Genomic DNA, 20615 nt, shown 5'->3' with positions numbered 1-20615 from the left:
TATCTAATTTTCTTATCATTGGAGAGGTGGAGAATCAAGATATTGACTTGAACCCAGGGGAGATCAAGCCTTTGGAGATGCATAACAAAGAAACAAAAGCATACGTGATGTGTCCTAACTTGATGTTTGAGCAATTTCAGCAAGTCGATGATCATCATACAACGACCCTTTCCTCAAGGGTTTCACAATTTCGGTGCACCATTGTTGTGTCTTGATCAATGCAGTAACCCACTGGTTGCAGGATCGTTTTTTCAATATTCAAGTTGAAGAAGGTGGCATGACCTACTACAAATCTTATCTTAGTGCATGTTAAAACTTGAGGACGAGTTTTCTCCAACTAGGGGAGAATGACGCAGTGACGCAAATGAAAATCTAGTGGCTACAACTTTTAATTTTATTTTTTAAGATTAGGTAGACTTTTTATTTTTATTTATAAGGATCAATTTTTAGAAATAGGATTAGTAGGGGTTTTTTTGAGAAAAGTTATATATTTTAAAGAGGTATCTGTATTTTATTTTTGGGCAAGACAATCTTTAGTTTGATAAAGTCAATATATATTTTAATAGGTGGTTAAGGTTTTAGGTGCTTTATGTCTTTCTGAGGAGGATTCTAATCCTCACCTTTTCCTTCTTTGGAATGTCGCACATGAATAATAGTCTTTCAAGGTATGGTAATACCAACTATTTGGTATCCAATGGGTTACGCCATCCTCGGTTAGAGCCCTTATCTCTTATGACCTGGACTCTCAATGGCCGAAAGTTGGGAAAACTCTGTGGAAAGCTACTGTGGCGGCTACCATATGGATCATATGGGTTCAAAGGAATAATAGAGTCTTTCAAGGTATCAAACTACCAATCCTAGATCTCTTTCATAGGATCACTACCTTGGTCTCCTTTTGGGCTTCCAATCACCAGACATTCGCAGGCCTTCCAAAGAACTTCTTCCATAGTCAATGGAAGAATATTCTTTACCACCAGCCGAGAAAGGCAAGTAGACATAACAACTGGCAGCCCCCACCTGTTGGCTGCATTAAGTTAAACTTTGATGGTTGTTCAATTGGGAATCTTGGCTCGGCTGGCGCTGGAGGAGTTTTTAGATACTACCATCAGAAAGTCCTCTTAATGTACTCCGAAGACCTCTGCGTACTCCCAATACGCAGAGGCTTTGGCTTTGTTACTGGGGCTAAAATAGTTCAACCATTCTTGGGGACCACACCTCATTGTGGAAGGAGACTCCCAAAATACAATCTCTTGGGCAAGTGGAAAGAGCCCCCCCCCCCCCCCCCCCCCAACTTACCACCATTTTTGATGAAATCTTTCACATGCAGGGATATGGACGTCTCCTGGAGGCATATCTGGAGGACGTCCAACGAGTTCGCAGATCTCATGGCAAAGGAGGGAGCTAGAATCCAAGAGGAAGATAACGCTAGGTCCCACTCCTTTTTTGTCACGGATCACATGCACACTTAGTAGCTTTGAAAGCATCCTCCCTAGTTTTTGGTTTTATTTTTTAGTAACCCACTGTAAATCATTATAAATGGGTGACTTTTGTAAGCCCCTTTTTGTATATGGCTCACTGATGTTTTTTACCAAGAGCTACCCCTGTGGGGGCTCTCGGTCTTCCCATTTTTGTAACCATTACTGGCTCAGTAATACAAGGTTTAACGTTTCAAAAAAAAAAAAAAAAAGGTTTAAGAGTATATTGTAGTAAATCTTGGAGCAAATCTTTAGATCACATTATAGAGTTTGCTTCCTAAGATTAACGTGGGTAGGAACAGAGGTTTCCTTTTAGTAAGAAATCTTTTTAAACATAAAGATTTATTTTAGAAAGATTTTGGAAAGAATCTAAAATAGATTTAGTTTAGTTATTTATCACTTATGGTTTTTAGTAGGGAATTATTAGGAGTAAGTTATCTTTTTACAATGAGAAGGAGGTGGGATGTGAGATTGTGATGCTTGGATAAGTCCTTTCCTTATTTTGGATAAGGACATTTTATTTGTAGGGAGCCTTCAAAAGTATAAAAGGAGGCACACATATTGTAATGGAGATTGAATTTTGATTAATAAAGAAAGTGTTTTCTTGGAGAGAGAAAGGCCCCTTTGTGGGTGTTCTTTCTTCTCTTGTGCTTAGGGACCCATGTCAAAATACTTTTATTCGTCCATTTTGTTCTTTCTTCTTTTAATTTCCTACACAATTTTTATTTCTCTCTTAAACAAGGTTATTTTTGCTGGTGTTATTTGCCGGTAAATTTTATACTGCATGAAGAAAAAGAAAAGTTTCCTTAAAAGTTCTTATTGATTTGCTGTAGAAATATACCACGCAAACAAGTGCACAGTTCCTTGATTCTACGAAATCAGAATTGACACGTCACAATGATGAGCCACTAACTCTCAAGTATCAATTCATACATGATCTCCCATTAAAATTTTCTTGGGTGATACTACAGTCAAAATCATAGAAGAAAAGTATGGTTTGTCCAAGGAAATACCTCATTCATATGTTTGTTACAGTATTGCAAAACTGAATAAAGACTGTGAACTTGCGGAGTGCTTCTAGGTGTATGAACCGAGCTAACAATCCTTATGGACACGTGTAGCTCAACCATGAAACCTATGGCTCCCACAATCTTGACTGAACCCAACAAATTCAACGAAACCTATAGCTCCCATATTCCTCAATCAAAACCCAACAAATACAATAAAAAAAGAAAGAAATATGGCAGTAAGAGATCATACTTTGATACCAATGAAAGGTGGAAATGTAGAACAAGCATGGTGTGTATATTAAAAAATTTTCTTTTATTAATATTGACAAGTGTACTTATATAAGGCACTTACAACTAAAAAATAATAAAATAAAACCCTGCTATAACCTAAGAATCCATTCTTGCTGCCATAAACATAAACTTCTGTTCATAAAAGAAAGATGAATTACGAAAAACGAACTTAAATTAAGAACTTGGGAAGCCTTATTACCGGAAACAAGATGCCTTAGAATCACCTCCAAAGGACTTTCATACACCTCACTTCGGATCACTAAGCTCAACGGCGTACTCATATCGATCCCTGCTGAATCCTCTTAAAATGGTAAACTCTTATGGCAAACCTAGATCTAGTTTTTGGGCTACAGAGCATAACCAATGCAAGAGACTATGTGGTTTACTTTTAGTGTCAGGCAACCCACCATAGGGTTCCCTATGTGGGGCTTACCATCCTCTTTGGCATTCAGATGGTGGGTGCCACCCTAGGGTTTTAGAGAGAGAGAGAGAGAGAGAGAGAGAGAGAGAGAGAGAGAGAGAGCTTTGGACCTTGGTGATGTAAAGAGGGGCTAGGACCCTCAATTTATAGTAGTTCTCAGGGCTAGTGTTTGCCATCTTATTTGGAAATCAGTCTGGACTGTGGATTGAAGGTGATATGTAGACTGAAGAGAGGCTTTTAATCTTAGCCCTCCGTTCCCTAACTAAGCCATCATGATAATAGGGAAGTGTCTAATGAAAGAAGTGTCTATGTGGAATTCAATGCAATAAAATAAAAAATATTTCTCTCTTTCCTTTATTAATGAATCTGAATTCCACTTACAAGTGCTACAATACACTGCTGTGAATAAGAAGTAGAACGCTAAATACAGCCTATGATTTTTGCTTTTACTGCCAAATGGGATAGGCACATTCTAGGAATGAAAAAACAAGCTTCCACTACCTATCTAAGTAGAAGTTCAAATAAATATGCGAAGATGACTTGAAAATAAAAGTAAACAACTGCGAAGACTTTACTCAATTTCTCCTAGGGTCACCCCTATAGGGCTCCACACTCAATTTCATGATCGATGGTGCACTCTGATCTGGTTGGCATTGTTGAATTTCCTACACTAGGAAGTTTCCTTCTGCAATACCTAACAAACTAGGGTTTTAATGAGAGCATTACACAATTGGGTTTCATGGACTTTGAGGCATGCCAATATGTGACACCTACCCTAATCCGAACCTAGGGCTGGGCGTGCCCCCCATCTCTCACTTTATAGGTGGTGCATCTCACCCCTTGAGCCTTAAGGGGGTGGTTTGCCACCTAGAGAGAGAGAGAGAGAGAGAGAGAGAGAGAGAGGAGTGTGGAGGAGACAGGCTAGAAAATAATGTTTGTAAAATGAGGGGGGTCCCCTTCTTATATAGGCCATCATGACCAATAGGATTTTAAGAAATCTGAGGCGAGAGGGGGTTAAATCTAGGCCATCTATCTCATGAATCAGCCATCATGATTTAGGGAGGAATTGTAGGAACCTTAGTCAAATTAGGATTAAGACCAATCTGAACCTGATCTTCTAAAACTCCCATATCTCTTAAGATTTTAGGAATTCAAAAAGATAAAAGGCATGGTAACAAATCTTTCAAAAAAGTACTAAGTCCCACAAAGTAAGGACATAAAGATTTTCCTCAACGAACCCCTTCCTCCCCCCCAAAAAAAGAGCACTTCTGAAGAATTAAAACAAAGCTAAAGAAGAAGAAAGGAAAAGGGAAGGGGGGGGGGGGGGGAAGTGCCACCCCATGAGTGAGGTGTGGGCCCCATGGGCTCTAAGCCCCGCCCATGTGGTGTGGCACACATGTGGGGCTGGATCCAAGTGCCCCACATGTGCCCCTCCACTCTACAAACTTTTAGAAATTCCCTTTAAGGGTTATTATCGCTGAAATTAATTTTAAAAATTAAAAAAATTCTAAAATTCATAAACGCATTTATTGCTGAGAAAAACTATCAAGATAAGTGATTGTCAGGGTACTCGATCTGACCCAGTAACCGTGTTCTTCAACTATATTCTCAAACTGAGCCAATGAGACCCATAACCCATAATCTCATGCACGAGCTCATAATTGACTTGTCAATACTAGCCAATAAATAGTTTTACTTAACACTGTGTGGCCTTGAATCTTAGCCAGGCTACTAAGGGTCAAGTTCAGCATACTCCTCACTTGGTAAGCTGTGACCCTCAAGCCATGCCCATTATAGCGGCCCACGTCATGGTTGTTGCAACCACGTCAAAGCATCTCATGGTCAGTTCAAATTCGAATTTGGGCTTGGCGCTTTCCCAACCTAGGTCACCCACGTAGAAGCATCTAATGGTCAGTTCAAATTCGAATTTGGGCTTGGTGCCTACCCAACGCAAGTGCCTTGGTCCATTGCTCAGCCCATAGTGGAGTTGTGCCATCAATGTCGTGCACAGGCTCGGGTGCCCATGCACCTTGATGCGCACTTCCGTTGTTCACCTCGTCCCACTGGTCGACCCAAGGCTCGCACTATCCCCTCAATAAGAGGTGTATACATAATAAACTGGCTATCTGTGATTTGACTCTTTGTGCAGTAAAGTAGCATAAATGCACGTTGTTCACACATGAGGCTCATTGGTGCACCAGGCTGGTGAGCGAGGCTTGTTGGTTGATGCATGAGGCTAGCAAGAGGGTCAAGTGGTGTGTCTAGCTGGTCGAATGGCATGTCAAGGGAGGTTTGTTGGCCTTGCCCTTGCTTAGCACACGTGCACACAGCTAGGGTCATGACATCCTTCTGGGTAAACCCCTTAGCTACTACTCTAGCTTTGTGCTTTTCTAATTTCCCATCCAAGTTCAATTTCTTCTTAAAGATCCTCTTGCTGCCTACGGGTTTTCTATCAGGAGGCCTGTTCATTTGTTTGATAGAGTTAAGTTCATCAAGCATGGATTCTTCCCATTGAGCCTTTTCTGGACATGAAATAGCTTCTTGGTAGCAACAAAGTTCATCTAAGGATTCCTCTTCAATTTTCTTATAATATTCTCTTATGAAGGTGAAGAATTCAGGTCTTCCCCTAATTTGGTTATTTCTCCAAGGACAAAGCGGTTCAAGATCCTAGGTCTGACTCATGTTACTCATTTTATCATAGATATCAACTTGCTTTTGAGTGGCACATCTCTCAAGGAACTCATCCTCAAGGAAATGGGCATCCCTACTTTTTAGGATAGCCCCTATGTCAGGGTTGTAAAACCGGTATCCCTTACCATGTGGTGAGTATCCTATAAAGATGCACTTAATGGTCTTCGGTATTAATTTTTTCTTATTTTAGTGGGGGTCTTAAGACATAGGCAGAGCATCCCCGCACTTTGAGGTGGTCAAGGGATGGAACACGACCAGTTAAAAAATCTCATGAGTTGTTGGGACAATTGTTGTGGGAATCCGGATAAGAATGTAACCCGCTGTCAAAATTGCTACCCTTTAAATCTAAGGAGAGAGAGAGAGCGTAACGTGCTCCATCATTCTTCTCACCAATTCCACCATGGTCCTATTCTGTCTCTCGGTTATGCTTTTTTGTTGAGGATTGTGCAACATATTATATTAGTTAATGATACCATGCTTAGTACAAAACTCTTTAGATATTCATGAGTTGTATTTTTCAACTCTACCGGATCTAAGCACTTTAATTTTATGGTTTGTTTGGGTTTCTACCTTGGCTTTGTATTTTTTAAAACGGTCTAGGGCTTCTAACTTTTGCCATAATGCATGGCTAAAACGGGAGTGGACTATGAAAGTGATAAGAACCAATTGCGGCCCTTAGGAGCCACATTCATAGGTCCACAAATATCACTATGGAAAACTCTTAAAATGCCAGTAGCTCTCTGAGCTTTCGCAAAGGTTTTCTTAACTAGCTTTCGTTGAAAACGTAATTCACAAAATCTGGTCGAGCCTATTTAGGTTTTTGATTTTTCAATAGTCCTTGTCTCTTTAATCTTTTAATTCTCTTATTTTTTATAGCCCCAATCTCATACACCCTATGAATACATCATCATGGACATAAGAAATAAAGTTCTTTATTGCAACTGACAAGAAACACTCTACAAGAAAACCATTCATAACCGATTCTTTCCCAAATTTACCTCCATCTTATTGGTGGTAAAAATGGTGGGATATCCTGCCTTAGCCAGTATACATACGGAAACCAAACTATTTCTCATGCTTACTTTAGGACCATGCTCTTCCTAGTTTCCAACTGAAGGACATAATCAATAATCTCGGTTTTCTGAAGCCGTCCTAGGTATTAGACACATGGGCAGTGGACCCCGAGTCAAAACACCATGACACTTCCTTAGGGTCAGTTAGCATGGTCTCAAGGACCACACAAGCATGCTCCTTATTGCCTTTGGGATTCACATTCTTGGGTGCTATGCAGTATTTTGCTATGTGCCCAATCTTCTTGCAGTTATAGCTCTGGGTATTCTTCAAATCCTTCTTTTTCTTAGGCCCATCTTCCCCCTTTTGATTCTCATGTTCTTATTCTCATTCTTGCTTCCCCTTCTTTTTCTTGAATGAACCAGAGTTGAGTTTCAGATTTACTGGGTTCACATATTCATTCCCAGCTGTATCACGAGTCATTCTTCGTTCTTCTTCGGCTTTGGGCTTGATGATGATCTTGTCTAGCTTCGGCATGCTCCCTTATGCGGTGAGGGCTGAGACGAAGGCTTTCCAGGAGCTTGGCATGGGATGCAGCAGTTGCACACTTGCATGTTTTTCATCAGGCTTTATTTGGGCAGCCTCGAGTTCTCGGATCTGGGCTTTAAAAGTTTGAATATGCTCAGTCATCTTTGCTCCCTCTTTCATCCTTTTGCAGTCTTCAGTATCTCATACTTGAGGGCAGGAGTATCATCCATGGCCATAAGGAGGAAATGCTTAGCCAGGGTATGTTTCGCTCCCACTAAGCATAAGCATCCCTTATGGATTGTCTTTTATAAAGATTTCCTTGCGGTATGGGTGTAAGGTTCTGTGAGCATCTGGCTGAGTCTTTCTTCGAAGAATACATAACCAAATTTCTTTTTTCCAACTTGTATAATTCTTCTTATTAATTTTTTACGATTTAATGAGTTCAGCGATAAAACCTCTGGCTTCCATCTTTCTTGACGCAAAAAAATGAAGTAAAAAATCTCTTGACTATGGCAGTAAAATATGTGAAATTCAATGCAGTAAAATAAAAATTCTCTTTTTATTTTATGAATGTATGAACTCCACTTATGAGTGCCAAAATACACGTCAATAAATAAGAACTAAATACAACTTTGGGTCTTTTCTTTTTGTCAAATAGAATAGACACTATCAAAGAATGAAAAACATGCCTTCACTAGCAATTTTAGTACAAATAATGTTCCTGGAAATTCAAATAAATATGTGAAGATGACTAAAAAATAGAAACAAACAACTGGGATGACTTACTCAAATTCCTCTTGGGTGCCCCAATAGGTTTTACACCCCACACTAGATTTCCTGACCTATGGCACACTCTGATCCTATTGGCCTTGCTGAATTATCTGAGCCGTGAAGCTTCCTTAGGCAATGGCTTACAAACAGGTTTTTATGAAAGTATAATGCAATTAGGGTTACATGGACCCCTTTATGAACCTTTAGGGCATGCCACTATGTGATACCTCCTCTAATCCTAGCTTAAGGCCGTACGTGCTCCCTATCGCTCACTTTTATAGGGTCGTGCGACCCACCCCTGGAGCCTTAAAGGGGTGATGTGCCACTTAGAGAAAGAAAGGCGGACAAGAGAGGTGAGAGAGAGTGGGGTGTGGAGATAGAGGGAAGAGAGAGAAAGGCGGGAGTAATGTGTGTAGAATGAGGGGGTCCCTTCTTAAATAGGCATGCCTATCCAAAACTGTGACTTACATGACCAATTATTTGTGAGGTGAGAGAATTAAATCTGAGCCATCCATCCCATGAATCAACTATTATGATTTAAGGAGGAATTATAAGATTCTTATCCCTTGAATATTTGACCCATATCCACTTATAGTCAAACTAGGATAAGAGCAATCTGACCCTAATCTTTTGCAACTCCCATATCTATCAAGATTGTAGGAATTCAAAAGATAATGATATGGTAAACAATCTTTCAAAAGAAAAAATTTGATTCCTACAAAGTAAGGACAATCTTTTTTTTGAAATATTTCCTTAACTAACAAAATGAAACACTTTTTAAGAATTAAAACAAAACGAAAGAAGAAAGGAAGGGGCATGCCACTCTTATGAGTGAGATGTGGGCTCTGTGGGTTCCACGCACCACCCATGAGATGTGGCGCATATGTGGGGCTGGATCCTAGGGCCCAACATGTGCTCGTCCTCTGTACTTGAATTTAAAAAATGAGCACTGAAGTTTGAAATTAATGCTAAAAATCTGGAAATTTCTAAAATTCACAGAAGCATTTATCTTTGAAAAGATAAATATCTATAAGTGGATTGGTACCAATGGGTCATCATAAGTAACGTTCATGACACTCTACTCAACCCTGTAACTGTTATCCTCGACTATCATCTCAAACCAACCCAAAGAGACCTATAACCCACAATCTCGTGGAGGGGCTTATGATTAGCTTGTAAAAGCTGATCAATAAGAATGTGGATTCCAGTTTCACCCCCTTAAGAGCAAGTCATATGCACATATCATTATAATGTAAGGAGGACTATCTCTGTGCACATGTACACATCCCTTTTCAAGGTTGCTTCCCGATAATGCGGCTGTCATGTATACATGCTATGCGAAATTTTATCGAGGATTTAACCCTCGTTCTCACAAGCCTACATCTGTACATAGGAGACCACAAAGTTCTCCTGTCTTTTAAACCATCACTTGGTATCTTTCTGACCTCAACATAGGATGACTCTCTTAAAACTCTTTTCAGTGGTGCCATATGCCCAAGGGTAAGAGTTTTGGACATTACCAGGGCCATATACCGCCTTACCCTGGTCAGTGAACTAAGACATAGATTTCCACTTGAGTGTATAATCCATTATAATTCATGCTCTCACGGCCTTTAAAGGCCACAAAACCCCAACATCTCCCACTTCATTTGGAGGCCATACGAGCACTCCCCCTCAATCTCTCTCAAGCCCATCCCTTGTACATGCTTGGCCGATACATTTGCCACCAATCTTTTTGTCAAAGGATCTGTTAACATGGCCTCTGTTGGGAGATAAGCAACCTCTATCTCTCTTGCTCAGATCTCGTTGCGAATGTGGTAATAGTCTACCTTAATGTGCCCTGGTTTCTTGTGAAAATGAGGCTCTTTGGCTAGACAAATCACTGGCTGCTTGTCACATAAAATTCCTACACATGGGCACTTCACTGGATCAAATCTCAAGAGAGGCTTTTAATCTTAGCCCTCCATTGCCTAAATCAGCCATCGTAATAATAGGTAATAATTTAGAATCCTTAACCTTTAGTTTCCTTGACCCATTATTTTCCTTATCTAAATATGAATGTTTCTCATCCAATTTTTATTTATTTTTATCTTAAAACTCTTCTAAGAGCTTTTGAGAACTCCTAGGCCTTCTAGAAGAGTTTCTCCATGCTTTAAAAAATTCACCAAACTACTTTTAATAAAATATTCAATAATACAAAAATAATTAGTTTGGTTGGATTAGGAAATGGGGCATGTGGGCCTATGGAGCTCAATGGGTCCCATGGCCCACACTATCTGGGCCCTATCTATGTTAGTTCTCATGGTCCTTTGATTATCATCTCGAACCCAACCCAGCAAAACCCATGACAGACAATTAATAAAAAAAACTCATGATTGATCCATCAAAGATAGCCAATAAAATAACATGAACGTGAATCTAGTGTGTGGATTATGGGTTACCCCAAAGGACAAATCATGTCCCACATGGATATGTACACATTATTATAAATAATGCGAGGGTCCTCTCTGTAGCACATGCACACGCGCTACCCTCATGGGTCACTTCCCATTGATATGGCTATCATGTATTGCTTCAAAAAGCAAACTGCCCAACGCCTGAGCGGCCGCCTAGGCGGATTTCCCTGGGTGCTTGCCTGAACCCGCCTAGGCTGCTGCCCAGGGCTTCCACCCCACTCAGCGGCAGAACTACGGCTCCTTGAGAGTAATTTTGGGTCATTTTTTTAACACTGAAGAGGTAAAATTGTGGGTTTTAGGTTTATTTGAAACCTAATTAGAGGCTATTTAGAGAGAGAAAACCCAAAAAAAAAAAAATTTCTACTGGCCGCCTCGGTTCTGGGCGCCCGCCTAGGCGCTGGGCGGCCTGAACCCCCCTGACCGCCTAGGAGCCACCTAGCGCTTTTTGAAACACTGCTATCATGTGGACATGCCCTGCGGTGCGGTGGTAATGTTCCAGATTTGGCCCTTGCTGTCACAAGCCACCAACCATACACAGGAGATCGATCACCTCTAGCTAAAACCATGCTTGACATCTCTCCAACCTCAACAAGGGCTAATCTGGTACCCTCCATTGTTGTGCCTTATGGCTAGGGCTAAGGGGTTTTGGACTCCATTCCCCAGCCTAGACCGCCCAACCTGGGTGAGTCAGTGGGCATTACAAAACATGCCTCTCCTACTGGAGTTTATCACTGTACTCATGAGTCTTTTCATTGTTTCAAGGCCTTTGAAGACCATATACCAACAGGTGTAGGCATGGAGTTTCTTATTCAACACTTGAGGAACAGCTGCCTTCTAGCTTGAGTTATGTATTTTGGATAACTGTGTATCTGCATTCTCACTTCCAGTCCCTACTCCAAAGGCACACACCTCCTTGGACCTTTTCTAATGAAAAATAGTGCACTAGCCCTACCCTCAGTCTCAATCTATTGATTCAGGGCATAATGGTTTCTACTGTTTGTTGTGCATTCTGATATTTTTATTAAATCTTGATCTTGTCTTATATATTCTCTTTTTTTTTAAAACATGATAATATGTTTATGTCATCTACCTGTTGGTTTGTGTTGTTTCAGAATTGAATTTGAAAGATACTGTTGCAGGTTTTTTTGGAATCAAGGCTCAAACGACTTCTGCATGGGCAGCATGATACCAATCATTTCATTTTCACTGATTCAGATGTGGCAGTGGTGGATGACCTCAGGCATATTTTTGAGAAGTATCCTAATTTTGATCTGGCTGTCACTTTTCGCAATAATAAAAATCAGCCTTTGAATTCTGGGTTTATTGCAGTGAGGGGAACAATTGATGGGATTTCAAAGTATGTAAAGTAGGCTCCCATGCTTTTTGATGCACCAGTTTGCAGCATAAATTGTATAGCCTTGAGGCCTATTCATTGGATGTTTTGTGTCTGCTTTCTTTTCTGCCTGCTGGATAAGAAACTCATGCTCACACATGATAAAGGGGGTTGATGCCTAATTTTGTATGTTTCTGCTGTAGGGCAAAGGCTCTTCTAGAGCGAGTCTTGAATGTGTATATGTTGAAATTCGGGAATGCTTCCCGCATGCTTGGAGATCAGCTAGCTCTTGCTTGGGTTATAAAATCTCATCTGTCATTTGATGCAAAACAATTTTCTAGACATGAGGCCTTTGTAGATGAAATTCATGGAGCATTGGTGCTATTTTTACCATGTGCTGTTTACAATTGGACACCACCAGAAGGTGCGGGGCAGTTTCATGGCATGCCTGTGGATGTAAAGGTATGAAAAGCATGTGAATTTAAGGTTGTAAAAGCTTTTATTCAAAGTGCCATAGAAATATTACATTCTAATTCAGATTCTTGAATGCTACTTGAATCCCATGTGAAGCTTTTTGTTGGCATGTCTTGACCTGATACAGTCAATTGTTTCTTTCTGGTTTGTTACTGCAAATTTACCTTGAAATCACACAACTCAGTTTTAATTAAATGAAACATATCTGTTACCTCTGCAAATGAATGTGGACAGCTTACTAATCGGGTTTTAATTAGTTTCTGTTGGCATTTGAATAAAGGAAATTGAAAAACAAGATCTCGTGGCGTATTCATAATTATGTTGAGTGGTTTAATTATGATTTATAATACTTGTTTTTTATTGGTTATAGCCTTGGAACTCATATAAGCAGTGTAAGAAATTGGCAACAATACCCCTCTGTATCGTTTTCTGTAAACTTTAAATACCAATGAAAACTCCTTAAAGACATGTCAACTTAGACATCATGGTATTAAATGTTAGGGTGCATGTCAATTCCTTATTCATTATGGCTAGCTTTGAGTTTTTTGAAGGTTCTATTTGCAGTTTCCATCCCAAACTCCTTTTAAAGAGCATGTCATAGTGGATGCCAGAGGCTGCCTATGCCCCTTATACTGAAATTATTTCCTACCTTTTGCTTCTTCATAACATTATTCCATTATTTTCATCCAAGCAGTGTACTTTGTCTATGTATATGCCCAAGTACCCTTCTACTTCACATTTTTGTAAATAAATAAATTCTTTGTGTTTTCAAACTTTCTGTGATGCGTGGTCAAAGTTAAACCTTGGGGCTTCTATCAATGTATAATAAAGCGTAAGGTGGGGCCTAGGTGACCACCTCTTACATAAGCAGCCCACAGAGAGGAGAGAAAAAAAAGAAGAGAGAAGAGAGAAGTATGAGAAACATGAGAGGAAATAGAAAGACGTGAGATTCAACCGACGCTCATGCACCTCTCAGCCTTAAATTTTATTCAAATGTATAAAATGGACAAAACTGCCCATACAAATATAATTAAGACACTTTGGTCCAAAACCCCTAGATTTCGTATATGGAGTGGACACTTATTTACTAGCAACTTTCTCTTAGATAAAATGATAGTCTACTTCAATATGCTTTGTCCTTTAATGGAACATGGGATTATTAACAATATGGGTGGCAGCTTTGTTATTGTAATACATTCTCATAGGTTCAACAACAGTAAAGCTCATTTCCTACATCAATGTTTTCAGCCATATCAGGTCACATGTAGTGTGCGCCATTACTCAATGTTCAGCCTCAACACTAGATCTAGCCACAACATTTTTTTTCTTACTTCTCCATGTTACCAATTTTTTTATTTTTTTAGAATGTTAACCTTTAATTAATAATATAAAGAAGTACCAGAACGAAGAAATATAGGCTGTCTTCTGGGCGGAAGCTCTAAGTACAAAAAGCCCCTGTCTAAATGGGGTGGGGGAGAATAAAAAAGCCATGTTTTTAAAGGTTACAATGAGGAAGAAACAATCCAACCAACAAAAAGAAGCCGATCCAAAATGATGCTAAGGGTAGTCCTGAGTCGTCGCTTCCTTAGCAAGGGTGTCCGTTTCCTGGTTTGGTCCTTGCTACGTATGCATCCATAAGACATGCATATCCCTGTAAAGGTAATTTATCTCATCAAAAATATGAGCCAAGACCCAAGGAGGGGGGACGAGTTTGAAGCTCAGGCAATGACATTCTTGGAATCTCCCTCAATGGTAATGGAAACTATCATGTGGAGGTAAACAAGCTCGAGTCCCTCAAGAAGAGCCGGCACCTCTGCTTCCATGGAATCGGCATGACCCATGTTACCAAGTTTCCACCAATAAATGTACAATAACCCGTGTACTGCCTATCTGATGGTGATTCTACCCAATAACCCAATTAGCATCCGAGTAATCTTCAATGGCCCAATTAGCATCTGAGTAACCTGATTATTTGGCCTGTAACTCAGACCTCGACTTGGGGCTCCCTTCAGTTACCTTAGAATTCTACCAAGGACATCCCAGTGAGGAATCCTCAGAGCATGCATAAATCGACTCACATCACTAACTGTAAATGCAATATAAGTCAGATAAATCAGCCTGCCGATCAGTGTTCTCTACCTTCCTGGATCCTCAAACAACCCCCGATTAGCCAATAATTTCATATTTGAATCCGTAGGAATATCCATAGGTTTAGCACCCAAAATTCCAGTTTCTTTCAACAAATTAGTCACATATTTTCTTTGAGATGAACTAATGTCATACTTTGATTTGGCTACTTCGATTCCTAGGAAATACCTTAGCTGGCCCAAATATTTAGTCTGAAGATATAGTTTTAAATGTCTATTCAAATGGCTTGTTCCTTCTTGATCATTGCCGATCACAACAATATCATCAACATCAACAACTAAAATAATTATTCTGGAGTCTTGTTTCTAAATAAACACTGAATGATCTATATGACTGCGTCAAACCATACATGACTGTGTCAAAATCCATATGCTATAACAATTTTACTAAACTTTTCAAACCATGCACATAGAGACTGTTTCAGGCTATAAATGGCTTTCTTCTATTTAAACGCTTTATTTGACTCCCCCTGAGCAACTAACCGAGGTGGTTGCTCCATATATTAAATCACCATAGGGGAAAGCTTTTTTGACATCAAGTTGCCACAACGATCATCCCTTGTTGGCAGCCACATATATAACCACTTGAACTAAATTAGGTTTAGCAACAAGAGCGAATGTTTTGGAGTCGTCAATGGCAAATGTTTGTGTGCATCCCTTGGTTACTAATCTGGCCGTTAATTTTTCTACAGTGCCATCAGGTTGATATTTTATTGCATAAACCCATCGACACTCAACATTCCTTTTTCTGGTTGGCAACTCAGTGAGTTCCCATTTATCATTTGAATGATGAGCATCCGTCTCCTCTTCCATTGCTTTCTTCCACTTAGTATGAGAACACATTTCTTGGTAGATCATAGGAACAAAAATAGATGAAAGGGCCAAATCAAAAGTTTAATATGATGGAGAGAAGTTTGTACAAGTAACTAAATTAGTAATTGGATATTAGGTAGAAGACTTGATACCTTTACGGATGGCAATAGGTACATCATCATCACAAGAAGGAAATGGATTAGTAAACGAAGATGATGATCGAGTGGCCAGCTGAGTTGGTGGGGGATGTCCAACCTGCATTTTTCTTCTGTTTAATGGGCTGTTCTTAAGAAGCATGATGATGTATAGGTGCATAGATTCAGTGGAGTCAGGTAAATGGGGTGAAGCAGCAGTATGAACAAGAATAGGGAGAGGAATCATAGAAGGCGAGGACGTTGAGACTTCTTTAGAAGTAGGATAAAAATTATTTGTTTCATTCACATGACTAAATTGGAACAAAAATAGATGAAAGGACTAAATCAAAAGTTTGATATGATGGAGAGAAATTTGTACAAGTAGCAAAATTAGCAATTGGATATTGGCTACAAGACTTGATACCTTTACGGATGGAAATAGGTACATCATCATCACACGAAGGAAATGGATTAGCAGACGAAGATGATGATTGAGAGGCCGGCTGAGTTGGTGGGGGGTGTCCAACCTGCATTTTTCTTCTGGTTAATGGGCTGTTCTTAAGAAACATGATGATGTATAGGTGCACTAGATTCAGTGGAGTCATGTAACTGGGGTGAAGAAGCTGTATGAACAGGAATATGAAGAGGAATCATAGAAGGCGAGGACTTTGAGACTTCTTCCGAAGTAGGATAAAAATTATTTGTGTCAATCACATAACTCTTCTGAAAAGTATGAAATATTTTTGTAAAAGGTAACATCAGTACAAACAAATTTCTTTTGTAAGCTAGGATGATAACAGCGTTAACCTTTATGGAAGCATGAATACCTGAGAGAGAGATTCTTGACAGCCTGGGGATCTAGTTTGTCATTACGAGTACCTAATATATGAACAACGCAAACACACCTAACAACTTGAGGAGGATCAATGAACAGTGCAGCATTAGGAAAGAGAACTGAGGTTGGTGTTTTTCCATTTAAGACTGAAGAAGGCATATATTTAATTTAAGGAAAAAGTTTATATAAGGTTGCAACCTTACAATGTAGAATTACAGATGCGCCTCAAAAATCCATCGGAAAAGGTTGTTTTAATGTTGAAAACCTTCTAATTGATCATCTCGACATCGAGATGTATGAATAAAAAAACAAAAAAGATTTTGAGTTCTAGAACATCTTGCAACATATTATTTAGACTATCCATTTTCAATAGTTTCATATATTTATAGATCTACTTGATTTTAACTATTTTTGAAGTTTAAAAATTTATAATTAGGTATAAGAATAGATTTTCTGATAATCCTAAGCATATTTTACACCAAAATTACATGTTACGATAAAATTCGGAGGTGCACCTTAATTGGATTGTTTAAGGTTGCAACCTTATAGAAACCACGCCCTTTAATTAAATACAATGCGGTCAGTGAGGCATCTTCCCAATAAACCTTTGGAACATGCATGTTAATAAGCAGAGAATGGGCTACTTCAAGTAAGTGTTGATTTTTGCTTTCAGGCAACCCCATTACGTTAAGGATGCACACAAGAAGTTTGGAACAAAATTCCATGTTCAGGAAAATAATTCTGAAATTCTTTAGAAAATCACCCTATAGCATTATCCTACATTGCCAATCCTGGGTATCCTAGGATCTAGCTTCTTAACTTGTTGAATATATGGATGTCGATCCTAACCCTAGGGAACTTTCCACCATATAGCGGTTCGGCATTCCCCGAATTGATCCCACTCCCGCCTCCAACAACTATGGTCACAGGTGTTTTGGGATCAATATCTTGCTAATGCTGTGGTTGAGTCTGTGGATGAGCTCAGAAACTTCATCCAAATACATACCATGTGAGGTTAATATCCTATAATAGCGTTAGTTCTCAAGCAAAGTTTGTCTTTCATTAGTCCTTTTGTTCTGGCTTGATCTAAAGATGCTCGTTAAATCAAATTTTATATTTTGCCAGTTATTTCAAATATAGTTTCACAGGGATGAATCAAGTTATTGTGATGTTTAAATGAAGGATGCTTACAACTTGAGCTACACTTCGAAATGTTCAAGTTACGGGTGCCTGAATCAGAAAGGTGGGATGGCTTCCTTGTTGAGTTGGAAGTCCTAGACTAGTTCTGCCAAAAGGCAGAGAAAGGTGCGTCAAAAAAATTTTGAAATAAAAAAATGCCTTGCCAGAAAACAAAAGGAAATTCTTTAGTATGTCCCAGAGACCAAGAAAGACACTCCCTCTATTACTCTTTCTGGATTTATTTATGTAAAATAAAATATTTTGGCATGAGGATTAATGGTGATGATGTTTCTACAAGTTATACTTGGATTGAGGAGGTTTTCACCCTTTCCAAGGATAATAGCCTACTAACAAATTGGAAGAACTCAATCCTTTGAGCCTTCAATTGTAGAAGTAATGGAGTTTTGTGAAGTTGAGGGTGGGACCTCTTCTGGAATGTCACGGACTTTCAGGATGGTCTATAAATCGATGTTGATACCCTCTCTTAGCTTATGGAAAAGCACAAAAACAAATGAAAGACCAAAGAGGAAGACATAAAGGTTTCTGTTCCGTGCATAAAGTGTGAACCTTTAGGGGTTAGGGAACAATTACTTGAGTTTCTCTATGTGTCTGCATCATTAGGCTGAAGGTTCGACAAGGGATGGATATCTTGTTACCATTTCCTTCTTTCATCTTGTTGGACCTAGTGCTCCTCTATATGTCTTTGTGGTTGTTCGTTGGTGTGTGGTCTTGTATTTTCTATTCGAATTTAAGTTATCCTTTGCACAACTTTTCCGGAAGTTTGGGTAACATGGGACATATTTGTTGTCTTTTTCGTCCGGTAGTGTGTTTATGTGGTTACTAAATTGGTAAGTTTGCATGGCCAGAGTGAATGCACATGCTCCTGCACACAATTCAGCTTGTATAGCTCACAATATTATACATATATATTCTTGTCAGTAGGCTATGAATTACCATCGTGCTTAGATTTGTCTTTCTATTGTTTTGAGGTTAATGAGAAAAATAGAGGCAGAGAATCTAGGTGAAATGGCAGAGGTGGTGGGAGAAATGCGAAGGACGATTGTTTGTTTCATGTCCTTTAGAGTTGGTCCCAAATGTATGAACAAAGTACAACTATCAATAAGGGTGATGGGTTGTATTTCTTGATGTGGCATTTTGGAACAATTTGCATGATCAGACAAAATATGAGAGGACTAGGAATGATCCTTTCTACCATCCGTAGGCTTTTAAGAAATGAAACACATCCTGTCATACAATATGTTCATAGGCAAACATTGCATGACATTGACATTTTTTACATAATCCATGCGTCTATTTCCTATTGCACTATCAGGGCTTGGTCTACATCAAAAGCTAAGTTAATACCATCCTCAGTTGCTGTTTTGATAGAAAGTGGAGATAGAGGTATCTGTTATTGATAATTTGGTTTCATTGGCAGGTTATTCATTTCAAGGGCTCAAGGAAGCGGTTGATGCTTGAATCTTGGAACTTGTTAAACTCGTCCTCCCCTGTTAACTTTTCCAATATTTTATGTGTGATATTAAAAAGTGGGAGGACAAAGTATGATTTTTAATGTTAGACGCCGCCATGTCCAGTGTCCTTAAAATGCGTTTTCTTTGCGATGTATTTGTTGGACAAAACATAGTGCATGAATCCGGAATTCTCTTGGAAGAGGTTTCTTTTTCTTGGAAATACCCTTTGTGGTGTTTTGGCATGTGGCGCAGAGACTTCTGAACAAAATGTTTGTATACCTAGCAACATCGGGGAGTTGATGCAAACTAAGGATCAATGGACTGGTATGATGGGGGATGCATGTTTTTCTTTTCTTTGAACGCATGAAGAATATTTTGTACCAACACGTGGGCATTGCATCCATCAAATTTTCTATTTTCTGGACACAATGCCATGGATTTCATGTTTCTGCATTTTTTATTTTTGGCCATTTGACTTATGAGAGGGATACTATTGAAAATTGCACATTACCTCTACAGCTACAGATGTGCCTCAAAAATACATCGGAAAAGGTCGTTTTAATGTTGAAAAATTCTTTGATTGATGTATGAATATAAAAAATAAAAAGATTTTAGGTCTAAAAAATAGTGCATTTTAAAACATATTTACACTGTCCATTTTCAAGATTTTCGTATGTTTATAGATGTACTTGATTTTCTATTTTTTGAAATTTAAAATGTATAATTAAATATAAAAATAGATTTTGAGATAATCCTAAATATTTTATATCAAAATTATATACCATGAAAAAATTTGAAAGTGGACCTTACCTCTATACCTACGTATGCCGTATGTCAACTGCACCCTTATCCTTTTTGTATCTGTCCAAAGCACACTCCTAATAAAATATATTTTGGATAATGAGTTCCAAACCTATGGGACTTAAATAGTGGGCTGTGAATAATTCTCGAGGCCAATATCATGGCAAGCCTTGAAGAGTCCTTGTCAACATTCCCGCTCCAAATCAGAACTGGCTGGTTAGATCGGTACCGCAAGTTATCGGTTTTGGTTAAGGCCCGTTTTGCAGTACTGCATAATAGATGCTCATCTTAAAAAAAAAGTTGATACAAAAACTGGTCTGTTCAATGTCGAAGAGGGGGTATTTTCTAAAAATCGGTCGGTTTTCAACTTATTGGACTGGCTCGTCATTATGACGGCGTTTTATGGTAAATAACGGTCATGTATAAATAACGACGTTATTTTAAAATTCAACCAGTTATTTGTAGAAGGAAAATTGTGAGTCTAAATTTTACCATTTTTTATTCGGTTTGCAGTCATATTTTGGTTGTTTTTTTGTGTTTTAATAGTTTAAACCACTATATAATGAATCTAAAACAATCAATTTGGATTTAAAAATTGAAAAAAACGAGTTTTTTGGATTGAAATGGCAAATTTTTTAGGTTTTTGAAAACTTCTGCCATTCTTTCAATAATCTCTTCAATACCTAATGTTCTTGAAGAAAGTTGAGGGGTTTTATTGCTATACAAAGTATTTACTAGATTCAGTTTTAATTTGTTCATAAAACAAAAAAATC

The 20615-nt window shown here is 38.8% G+C and overlaps 1 protein-coding gene across 29 annotated transcripts in view; it reads left to right on the top strand.

Moving 5' to 3' along the window:
• The window catches only part of LOC18434961 (uncharacterized), a 46461-nt gene extending 26991 nt beyond the window's left edge, over positions 1-19470 (top strand). For 16 of the 29 annotated variants that reach the window (XR_016058236.1, XR_016058232.1, XM_011625431.3 and 13 more), the window contains 3 exons: positions 11794-12011; positions 12191-12449; positions 19008-19470. Coding sequence is in view for 15 of the 29 variants with exons in the window: in XM_011625431.3 (XP_011623733.2) it covers positions 11794-12011; positions 12191-12449; positions 19008-19142 (612 nt within the window). In the remaining 14 variants the exon portion in view is untranslated. Of the gene's footprint in view, positions 1-7324; positions 7712-11766; positions 12065-12190; positions 12450-19007 lie in introns of those variants that run through there. The other 13 variants (XR_016058241.1, XR_016058237.1, XR_016058235.1 and 10 more) reach the window with 6 other exon arrangements.
• The last annotated feature ends 1145 nt before the right edge of the window (positions 19471-20615 follow it).

The sequence above is a fragment of the Amborella trichopoda genome, chromosome 6, assembly GCF_054954075.1.
Source record: "Amborella trichopoda isolate Santa Cruz 75 chromosome 6, AtrichopodaSantaCruz75HAP2 v2.0, whole genome shotgun sequence".
Classification (NCBI taxonomy): Eukaryota; Viridiplantae; Streptophyta; class Magnoliopsida; order Amborellales; family Amborellaceae; genus Amborella; species Amborella trichopoda.
This window is presented reverse-complemented; position numbering and strand designations above follow the sequence as displayed.